Source organism: Cystoisospora suis (assembly GCF_002600585.1).
Source record: "Cystoisospora suis strain Wien I chromosome Unknown contig_7982, whole genome shotgun sequence".
Taxonomy (NCBI): Eukaryota; Apicomplexa; class Conoidasida; order Eucoccidiorida; family Sarcocystidae; genus Cystoisospora; species Cystoisospora suis.
Genome location: NW_027160767.1, coordinates 1 through 11,315, shown reverse-complemented (window position 1 = coordinate 11,315; position 11,315 = coordinate 1). Strand labels below are relative to the sequence as shown.

At 53.6% G+C, this 11,315-nt stretch overlaps 2 protein-coding genes across 2 annotated transcripts in view; both read left to right on the top strand.

Annotated features, from left to right (window-relative positions):
- Positions 1–1,304, top strand: part of CSUI_010687 (pan domain-containing protein) — a gene marked incomplete at its 5' end in the record, with an annotated part of 5,180 nt that extends 3,876 nt beyond the window's left edge. The window contains 2 exons of the mRNA XM_068070789.1: positions 1–336; positions 430–1,304. The exon at positions 1–336 is cut by the window's left edge and continues 219 nt beyond it. Of these exons, the coding sequence (XP_067917236.1) occupies positions 1–62 (62 nt within the window). The 3' untranslated portion in view covers positions 63–336; positions 430–1,304. The remainder of the gene's footprint in view (positions 337–429) is intronic.
- A 527-nt stretch (positions 1,305–1,831) lies between these two features.
- On the top strand, positions 1,832–9,843 carry CSUI_010686 (uncharacterized protein). Its single transcript, XM_068070788.1, has 11 exons — positions 1,832–3,471; positions 4,077–4,136; positions 4,702–4,789; positions 5,208–5,340; positions 5,753–6,002; positions 6,381–6,549; positions 7,085–7,171; positions 7,383–7,472; positions 8,070–8,150; positions 8,704–8,775; positions 9,058–9,843. The coding sequence occupies exons 1-11, from the start codon at positions 2,822–2,824 to the stop codon at positions 9,178–9,180; spliced, it is 1,803 nt and encodes a 600-aa protein (XP_067917235.1). The 5' UTR covers positions 1,832–2,821; the 3' UTR covers positions 9,181–9,843.
- The last annotated feature ends 1,472 nt before the right edge of the window (positions 9,844–11,315 follow it).

The following is an 11,315-nucleotide window of genomic DNA, read 5'->3' as shown; positions in this document are numbered from 1 at the left end:
GCTGCCCACCTGTTCATGGGTGCACTACTTACCTCCACGCCGACATCTCCCTAACAGAATAGTCCTGGCTGTGCTTGGTGTACTCGGTAGCCGGATGCTTCGAGACCAACGTGGACTACTACGGTTTCGACCTCCAGAAGATCGAGGATCGCTCGGTGGAGTCGGCGGCCTCCTGCCAAAAGCTCTGTGGAGAGCACTCGGAGTGTCGCTACTGGACCTGGGTATCCTACAGTAGAAGTTGCTACCTGAAGAGCATGCAGGCCCTAGAAGGCCGCCGTCAAGATTCCTCTACAGTTGGCATGTATTCAGGCCCCCGCGAGTGTCCTCTTCCAGCTGGTGAGCACGCTTGCAAAAATACACCTGGAGTTTTCTTCGGCGCCTCTCTGCGTTCATTTCTGAGTATCCAAGTTCTGATGCCTGGCTGTGCAGACTGTTTCGAACTCAACATCGACTACTTCGGGAACGACTTGCAGAAGGTGGAGACTGGCGAGGTCACAACTGCAAATGAATGCCAGTTCTTGTGCCAGCAGCATCCTGGATGCTACTTCTGGACTTACAGAGACGACCGGCGCTTCTGCTACTTGAAGAACCACTCAGCTGTCGGAACTCGCGTCCCGGACAATGCAGCAGTCTCAGGGCCGAGGAACTGTCCCATTTACGGGCTCCCAGGCTCAGGCTCACAAGCGGAGTGCTTCGAGAAAGATGTAAAATATATCGGCCAAGAAGTCCTTCCTGCATTAGCAATTGTACCCTCTGCCGAGGCCTGCCAAAAGTACTGCACCCAGTTTCCGCTCTGCCACCTCTTCGAGTTTCACGTGAGCACTAAGGAATGCATCATGAGGAATCTCAGCCAGACCTATCCGCTGAGTGCCATCAAAAGACAGCACGCTGTTGGAGTCGTCTCCGGCCCACGAGTCTGCTAACAGCTGAATTTTTCGCTGGCCGGCTCTCCAAGCTGATGCAAGTGGCGTGGTTCCTGGCTTTGCCGGTTGGGCATACTTGTCATTCAACACTGCTCCGTCTACAACTCCGAATGGCTTCTGCGGGTGTGAGCTGCGTCGATGTGTTGAGAGGCCCTGTCATGTTTCTTATGACCTCGAACCGCGTCATGAGTTTTTGACGCGGTTCGAGGTCATAGGAGTTATTCGAACAGTCCATACTTTGCTCATGTGTCGGATGCCCGTGACCAGAACTTAGATTCTTTTCGACTTTAAGCAACAACTTTGCGGCACGCCTGCGCCTGTCTTGTATATTCAACTATGACGGGTCAAGCAAATGGGCATCTCAAGGTGCCACGAGACGGTTAATGAAGCAGCTTCTGCTGGACAGCAGGACGAGTCGCAGTTGTGGTCAACTGAGGGCGAAGAACGCAAGCCCAGAGACAACAGAGCATTGACCCTCTATGGAGTAGCCCCCCCCTCCACAGGTTATGGCCATATGCGTGTAAATGCAGACACCATCCGTAGCCTCTAGTTCATACAAGAGAATCGGTTGACCGCTTTCTCTGCACAGTTCTCATCTCTAGTCCGATCAATGTCTTCTGCAAGGCAAGTCTGTATCAATGCTGTCTTAGCTTTCTCATTGTAAAGCAATGCGCTGCTTAGTGTGGACAAAGCAGGCGCTCCGATTTTGAAGACCGAGAAATAGCTGAGCTTCGCTCGTGTTCGTTTGACATGTCTTAATTGTCACCGAATTCCATAGCTCGCCCCCATCACATCCGCCCCTTGTGTGGGGTTGGGTGAAAGGGACTTCAATTGAACCTCAGCTTCCCCGAGCTTCGTGACGCGGAATCACTTCTTTTACCTTCCTGTGACGGCTTCGATCAAAATGTGTTTAGGGTGCCGGAAAGGGGATTTTATCTGCTTTGTTTTCTCGCTGCTTGACGTCACCTGTAATCCTATTTCCGGGGAACCCCGGCAGCGGCTGGAGTCCCACCTGGTACGCGGGTTTGAGCAAGTTCCTAGCTCTAGGTAGACAAGCGGTCTCCNNTGACGGAGCTCCTCCCAACGCGAGCACTGTCACGCAAGACACACTGCGTCCAGAGGCGGCCCGGGAACGGTACGTTTTCCCTAACAAAGGCGAACTCGCGTCACGGAACTAGGTGTCCTTGACATGAGAAAGAGGATAGGCGACTGGGGAGAGAGCATCGTTTTTTTTTCCCAACATTCCCGGCGCCCCTCAACTTGGCTAACTGCCAGGTTTCGACAGGGAGCGGCGACGTGCGGTACAGATGCAGTGCAAGACACCCGGCTCGACAAGTTGACCGGTGCATCTGAAGTCTTCTGGAGGCGTGTTGCGGGCCGTGATTCCAAACTCTTCTTACTCAGCGCAGTGCGTCTCTCTCCAGCTTTCAAAAAAAAACTACGGGCCGCAACCAGCGAAGAAACCGCGCTGACCAAGACGGATATGGCCCACCAGCCCACCCAAACATGGGACAGTGCGGTTCCACGGTGTCGTTTGACTAACTTTTCTCTCCGCGCCCGGGCCAGTACATACACTGTTGAACCGTGATATTCCTTCGAAACCATAGAGGATCTCCTGCCTGCGTTCACCTGCCGGTCTGCGCGTCGCTGATCCCCCGCCTTCCGCGATCGTTCCACCGGAGCGAGGTTCCGGCGTCGAAAGTGGTTGTTAGGACGCGCATCCCTCCGTTTCATCCAAGTCAGAACCCGACCGATTTTTGGGGCCTCCTCAGCGGACCCCGTGTAGGCGATGCCGAGCGGCCTTCACCGACCCACATCCCAGGGAGTGGTTCGCCGTACGGGAGGCCTTTTGTCTGTTCGCTTTGGAGCCAGTGTTCTTTCTCCTTCCAGCTGCCCATATGTCGAGCCTGGATTCCAAGCTTTATGGTTCTACTCCTTCCATGGCCCCTGCTGAGGGGGACGTCGGAGTTTCTCCAAGTAAACGGCTCTATTTTCAGGAAGCCGAGAAGGGCCTCTGTCCAAGCTCGCTGGACAACAATATTTTCGAAGGATATTGCTCCAGTTACAACGGCAATGACGCGGCTCTACCTCACCAATACTATACGGGTCCGGAATCTCATTCACCTCAGTATCCGGTGGATACGGTAAACAAAGGCGCCTATTACGACGAGCTGCATGGGAAAGCATCGCGTGAGGCTGTTCCGATGTGGGTGCACGATGAGGAGCGGGCAACGTTGCAAGGCACTCATGCAGGATCATGTGAGCCGCACGGTTACAGACAAAGCAACCGCACACTGCCAGGCCAAACCAAACCATGGCACGCCGAAAGCGGGCGAGACGGGGTCGGGTGTAGCGGTGACAACGACAGTCAGGCTGAAGGCTCGGCTCAAAATCAGCGCGGGCTGTGGAGGCCGGGCAGCATCACCGAAGGTCCGTGTGTCCGGCTGCCTACGATGAAGCTAGCGAATGAGTTCCACAGGTCGTCACATGTCCGTGAAGGCTTAAGACAGAAGGCACTTAGCGGTGGCCGTACCGCAGATCTTCTGAGGTGAGAGTCTGTGACACGCACTCAGGGAGAACACGGCCACCTATATACATTATACTTGTTTGGCTCATGTCACCGTGTGGGACCCCGACGAGGCTGGAACGTTGGATAAGACAGCGAGAAATGGGAGGTGAATGCCGCTGCATATATTTCGTCGGTGCGTACGATGGTGTCAAGTGGTTACAAGGTGAGGGAATCCCGGGGCGTGGTGGCGCGTCGGCGCAGATCCGCATCTTCCAGGAGTGTACGGACAGTTGTATGAGGTTGAATCGGACGACAGCCATGCACCTCCTGTAATTTTTTCTAAATTACTTTGGTTGCCTTGCGATGAGCTCAGACTTTACCGTGCGTGTGTCGCGGGCAAGGTCGAGGCAAACGAAGGAAATTCAGTCTCAGTTCAAACATGTGGTCTTAGTCGCTTCTTCCTCACTTCGTCTTTCTTGGCAATACTACGGAGTTTCCTGTCCGAGCCGCGCGTCGTACACTGTTTGACTGACGTCGTACACTGTTTGACTGACTTACATGTTAGTAAGCCTTGGCGTACTTCGCACCACCGATAGTTGGGCCCCGCCCATGTTTCGGTTGCGTTGCACGTGCGTGTTGTTCAGGACTCCCTTTGACTACGACATTTTCCACCGGGCCCGCCTGCCTCCCTCTGTTGGCGCACGGTGAGTCCGCCTACTTGTCTATCTGTATTCGTGAGGCAGCGTCTCTCTGGCTCTTCGGTAGTGCGCAACAGATGTTGCCGACTACGCGAGTTTAGACTCGTAGCCACTCTTCCAGTGGTTCTCCTATCCAGACGGCACACTGTCACAGACTCCAGGACTGGCATTCTACGAGAACGAGATTTCTGTTGAATCTTTGCACGAGAAGCAAAGTATAGATACTAACGAGTTCGCGTGAAGGTAACGGAGGTACTAACTGTAGCCGTGTAACACTTTCCGCAGTGGTGCGCGGCCCTCGCATAGCGACTTTCCTACCATCATGTTAGAGCGTGTGCTTTTCAAGGTACCGGCGTGGGACACGTCCTGTCCCAGCCCATTGTTCCGGTAACCCCGGTCTCACTTGTTTCACGAAGCTATTGTCAAGGTGCTCTGCCATTCGGGCACCATCCGAGCTCGCTTCTCATCATCTCTTGGTTTTCAACTAAGCTATTGTGGTCTTGTGGTGAGTGCTCGCACTCCATCGGGCTCCCACATTCACACGCAAACGATGTGCTTTGCTGTTGTCCAGAATTGCTCCCGCCGGCAAGGAAACAGACTGGGGTGAACAGAAGCTACTGCGAACTGTACCGCCTTCCGCAGTTCATACAAGTTACCAGGTCGGTCATACCACTCCACCTGAACGGGAGATTCGTCTCGCGCGGTCGGTGTGGGAGCGCGAGCCCAGACAGGGGTACTCTAAGTACTTTCTGTCTGCTGTCTGCAGACGCGTGGAAGCTTAGTCATCACGGGAAGAGCATCAGGCGCTGGCCGTTGCATGCACTGGCGCCGGCGGGCCGTGTCCCCGAACCATTTGGGGTTGAGTACTGAAAGGCTTCGTCATATAGGATAGCGAATCACTACCGAACTATATCCGGTCGTTTCTAGCTTGTTTCGGCTTCTGCAGGACAGTGTCGTTGCAGCGACACTTGACGGTGACGACATAATAAGCAATATGTTTCCTTCTGTGTAGTGTGCTAACAGCGATATCGCACGATCACGCTCTCCCTGCATCGGGATGTGCTGTCTGTGTCGTAGATGGCCGAACGCCTTGGACGGGATGTACGGGTGGCCACGAAGAATGCGGAGGAACGCAGACAATCTGTTGGATCCGGAAACAGGAGAAACCTGAGCGGGAGGCTGGAGTCTTTGCTTCGGGGCCCCTCCGACAGTGCGTTTACTTTTAGTGGACTTCGTAGTGCACACCTTAATGCCGTATTAGATCTGTGCATGGTTGATGCGGTGGGCGTCACATCCACGTTCATGCTTCCCTGGAGGGTTGTTCGTTCGGTTTTCAAATGTCGTGTCAACCCCCTTGGTTTCTCCGTTCTGGAATGCTATTGATACCCTTGTAACTCGGCATACTGTGACGAAGAAACGAAGTGCCGCTAGCTTGCTATATCTGTTGACATACGGCTTCCAGAAACAGCCGCCCGGACAGACATGTATGTCACCCGCACTTTGGCTCCATTGAAGTTAGTTCCTTCCTGTCGTGCTGTGGAGACGAAATCTGTTCAACGGCTTCAACAGGCACCTGACTGCGCGTGCGTGCCTTACCGACTTCCGCTGAACCGTTTCCGCAGGTGGTCTTGCAGGGGAGACCCCTCTCTTCGCGGCAAAGGCCTATAAAACTGTGGACAGCACTTTGCTATCTAGAAACGGGCGTCCTATAAAGAAACTTTTTCCGAGCCGAGCGACTGTTGACTCTGTCAGCCCCTTACTTCGCAATTCAGCTGACTCGGACTACCCGGCGAAGTTCTACGCTGAAAGGACCCGAAGCAAGGGAGCCCACAGGCGCGACTCCGAGGACTTGCGAAGTATCGTCGCTCATCAGTAGGCATCCTGACTTTGTTATACATGGACCTACTCAAAACAGACTGCCAGTAGGAGCTTTCTGCGCTCGTTGTGCTCGTTTGTTTTTGCTGTGTTTCAGCCCGTATGGGAACAGCAGGGTCGGGTGTTGTTCCCGGGTGACGGGCGGCCACTCGGAGCGTATGCCTCCAATGCGGTCTGCAAGTTTGTCTGCTCGGTGGCCCGTTTTCGTGTCGATGCCTAGAATGTATACACTTGCTTGTGTAGCAGGTGTATACATCGTGCTTCTGGTTGGGCTATTCTTCATGTGAATGAGCCTCGAGAGGCTCCCTCGGCACGAGCACCATGTGAGAAACCGTTTGGGAAGATTTTGAGAGTTTGTCTGTCTTGTCGTTTCAGGTATTGTACCCCTCAAGAACTTTCGGGACCGGAGATTCGGAAGGCGTGTTTCCGGAGCTCTCCTGTGGTGGCCACAAAGAATCCGTACCGGTGGGGTGTGGACGTTTTTAGCTATCAATTGCCGCCCCCCCGCCGCCTCCGGCAAAGTGCTTTGCGTGACCACTTGGACGTAAGTGAGAGTGCAGAACAGCGGCGTTACCGACGTGCTTTGATGTTCGCTGCTACCACGTTATAGTCGCGCCCGGAGTCTTGGTGGTGTCGGTTAGCTAAGGGTCACGAGTTGACAGCGGCTGTGAACCCCCCCCGAACAGGAGATGTCATAAATTCTGTAAAGACGCCAAGATAGGTTTATCTCCCGCTGTAAAAATACTTTTTATGAGCACGCAGACATGATTTTTGCAGTATTATTCAAACCGTGCGTCCAAGATCAAAGTGAGTGAATGTGAATGTTTTCAGTAATTATTGTGGTTGCCATTCCGACACGAAAAGGCACTAAGGCTAGCCCTCAGTGGTAACTGTCTCGATCGGTGTTTTCCACTCCTTGGGTACGTGGAGGCCTCGCGACTTTCGGCGATAACAGACCTACCCAGCGCCGCATGCATGTCTGCTCTCGTGCTCTGTCGTCTCAGTAAAGTTTTATGGAGGCATGATAGTGTTAGTACCGACTTGGAATCTGCACCCCATCTGCCCTGCCTTGCGTCCAGTCAACTCTTGTCCCCGAACACAGCAGCGACGAGCTCGATCCACGACGAAAGACCGCGACACCGGCGCTTAGAGGCTCGCTCGAGACGGTGAGTCTTACTTCAGAGAATAACGGAGCAGGCTGACAGAAGTTAAGTCCGAACAAGCATTCAGTCGCGTGTGCTTTCGAGTGGCCTCTCCACGAGCGGTTGGCAGTCTGCAAGACAACGTCAGAGATGTCTTCTTTGTATGCAAACCAATAAGAGAGCGAAACCGAGGTGTTGCGGATGCATGTCTTGCGCTGCGTGTGTCTTGGTTCAGTCGAGTTTGACGCCAATGGGCAAGGCCACCTCACTGGCATCGGGTGTTCCCCGCGCGCGCTCCGCCGTCGCGTGTGACGGAAGTCTTGATGTGAGTTGCCTAGTAAACGCGGCGATAGTGTTGGTGTATTCGCATGTCGCAGCCTCAGATCCAGCCCGTCTCCGATAGGATAGGCAATGTATTTAGCATTTCCGGGCGTGGTTCTATAGGTCTCTTTCACTTGACGGAACACTGAGTGACTGTTAATAGTTGTCCGCGTTTCTTCCCCTGTTTTTCCCCACCGGAGCAACAGCTCGGTCGCCAGCGACGGTGGCTTTTCATACAAGTGTGATGATGACTCCCTGGGATGTCAACACAGGCACGACTTCTCTGTGCAGTCCAGCGGATACTGTCGTCGCAGGTATCGCTAGACCAGCCCCCGGTGTGCAGTGCTGTACACGATGGTAGCCTGTTTAGATGTGGCATAGCGAGTGCTGTGACAAGGGAGAAGAATGTCATCTCAGCCTGTTTAGTGACAGCGGTCAGTGGCTACCAGGGGAAAACAGGAGCTTCGGATGCCGGATCCGAGAGACCTCCAGTGGGGTTTTTTCAGTGGTCTTCTCCTGGGTATCATATACTCGTACACAGTGGCGCTTCTGGAGTCTGATTCAGCGGGCAAAATTTGTGAGTTCCTGTCTTCACTTACAGTCAACACTTGTTCCTAGGAAGGACGATCATCAGGGTCGTGGTGTTCGCCCGAGACCGGAGAAAGCTGGGGGCCATCTGCGGGTACGTTTCAGCTCCCCTCTCCTGGAGGAGCTGTCAACTCCAGCGTGTGGTTCCCGAGATCACCCAGGATATTGTAGCTCTTTTGGTATAAATACGGCTGGTGTGTGTCTCACTCCTACTCCCCCGGCGATTTTAGAGTTCAGGTTTTCGCTTGCCAACTTTTCTTAGCGTACCGCTAGGCAGGCTAGAGATGTGTCCTGGCGTTTGTCTGCGTCAGGTTTTTGTGGTTGTCTCATCGTCGCGCCTACCGTATCACTGTAAGCGTCACGATCAGCAATGAGAAGTACCCGGACATGTCTTCGTGCAACTGGCACTTCCCCGCTACCCCTCACAGAACTGGAAATGTGACACGCGAATCTTCTCTCTTTCGAAGCCAAACTAAATGGTGTGTCAAGCCAATACCTCAACGATGTGAGCATGGACGCAGCAGAATTTTCATGGACCGCACTAGCTGTTGATCGCTCTTGCTGCGAGGCATGGCTTTTGTCTTGAGGAGAAGAAACCTCAGTGTTTCAAGGATCAGTGTCGACCGTTCTGGACTGTGTACCTTCAGCCGGACTTCATTCCTGCCATGGATGAAAGACAACGGTGTAAACGGTTTGTCAGCACTCGGGATCACCTGCAGGTATGTTTCGACGCCCTGTTGCATGAGTGGCTATCGATCCACCCGAATCTGGCGCGACAGCAAGGGACACTGCATGTCGTTGAATTTCCTGACGTGAATGCTGTCAGTTTTCTCGGTGAAGAGGGCTTTATGTAGAATATCATCTTTGGAGGCGGAGACAGCTATGGGTCCGCGTTTATCTTGTGAGAGCGTAGACACCTTGCCCGGCACCTCCGAGAAGACCAAGGGAGAGAGAAGTACTTGTGAAGTCATGATTTGATGTGTGTGGCGCAACGTGTTCAGCGGGACCTCGTCCCCAGCACCAGCCCGGTGATCCGGAATCAGAAGAGGTGCTCGTCTGTAGCCCGAGCGACAACCTTGCAAATGGGCAGCCTCTGTCCGAAGGCGCACCCGTCACCCGCTTGAGCTGTCGTCAATGCGATTCCCTGCTACCTGTCTCGCGTGCAGTGCGCTCAATAGCATGCCCGCGTCTCTGTTTTTAATACCGTTGCCGTTGCTCGTTATCTCTTCAAGAAAATGCTCGTTCCGAGATGGGAATCAATTAGGTGTCAACATGGTGCCTCTGCCATGCGCTCCACGGCCACAGCAGACTGACAGAATGGCTCCTCTTCTTTTCCTGGCGGAGCCGGTGGTTTTGACAGCCGTCACATCGGGTATTCGTGGCGGGCGGTCTGAGCTTCCAATCCCCTCGTCTCATATCGTTGCGGAGCAGACCACGATGGCGTATTGCAACCAGAAGTTCTGCAGCCAAGATCCTAAAGGGAAAAAACAGGTTGTGCTCATGTCGGTTCCGAGCTCCACTTCAGTGCATGCAAGCGCGGCTTCCTGCACGACGGGATCCGCAGCTACGTGAATCTGCGCATACGACAGACACCATGTATCTGTTAATGCGAACTGTCTGGAGGCATTTCTTCATGAATGTTTTTGGACTGAGCCATCCATTACTCTGGCCACCATTTCGTTGCTTTCAAATTTCAAAAACTACGCTCCCGCCCAAATGGGCTAGAGGCGTTTGTTCGCAGACACACTAGGAAACCCTTGGTGTCTGCCGAAGTGGTGATGCGAATCCCTTTCTTCGTTGGAGTCTTGTTCCCTGATTACAAAGTGGATGAGCACCACCCCTGGAAAAGAGGGCAAATCAGTGAGCAAGAACGGTGCCACAAGGAACGAATGCAGCGCAGCGCGCGACTATTTGAGCTAGAACGTTTACCGTTACGCACGAGCGAAGACGCGATCGCACGTAGCCTATTCTGCACGTCGGCCAGCTACCGTGGCCTCGTCCCAACCGCGCGAAGGCCTGAACGCTAATACGAAGGCAAGTCCCTGTGCACACGTAACGCTAAACGCAGCACGATCGCATAGCGGCTTGAGGGTTCACGGCACGTTGCGTGACTTACGCTTTCCACGCAGAAGCGCTTGTTAGTGCCTTCCAACATGCTCGGAGAGTGTCCGACATTCAGCTGATCGCAGCAAAGCATCGTGACACGCCGTGATCTCAATCGCCGGGAGACTGCGAAGTGACGAGTATCAGATTCTGAGTAGTGCTCCAGGAGGCCCGGCATTTCGCGATTCCCCAGGTGTTTCCCGTGTGGTCGCCATACACCAAAATAGTCTCGCACTGTCCACCGATCTGGTTCCCACTCAGACAGAACTAGATTCAGGACAATGATGGTCGCAGTCACCGGGAGACTAAAAAGCTGCGTCCGTAGTGAGTACGGACTTCTGAGTGGTGTTCCAGGAGGCCCGGCGTTCCGCGGTCCCGCATCTGTTTCGAGTGTACCTTCCGTCCTTCACGCTGGGAATGGTGGACACTCGGAATAGTCTCGCACTGTCTACGAGCCTCAGAGCAGTAAGCCAGAATTGCATTCAGAACTGTATATGATGATCTCAATCAGCGGGGGACTGTGAAGCTCCGTCGGGAGTGATGAGTACTTGCTTCTGAATGGTGTTCCCGGAGGCCCAGCTTTCCGCGATTCGCTAAGTGTTTCGCGTGTACTCTCCACCCACCGCGCTGGCAGTGTGCACACTGACACTCCCAACCAAATAGTCTCGCACTGTCTACCGATCTGGTTTCCACTAAGCAAGAGTTGCATTCGCACGTTTGAATACAAGCTGTGTTTCCAAGGATAGCTCATTAGGCAGTATTATTTCCGTGATATCCTCGGGCCGTCAGTCTTGGACGGGAGCGATAGGTACCTCTCACACACAGCTGTGAAGGCTCCTACTACGTTTCCCCACTTGGAAACCTGAAGCAGATTTATGGCTCCAAACGGTTGATGACAACACCACCCACCATTAATTCATTCTGCCACGAAACGCGGGTGATGAAGAAGATGGGGGTGGACTTCATTCGTAGGACAGAAAGAAAGTGACACAAACAGAGTTTACCCTTGCGTAATTTTTGAATGCGCTAACATTCGGAAGCGAGACAAGACAGCCTGCATGCAGGAAGTAAAACACTTTCAATCGCACGTACCTAGTGGTACATTGCTTGGTGCGCAGAGTAGGAGTACAGTATGCTGTGCTCCCTCAGACAAGTC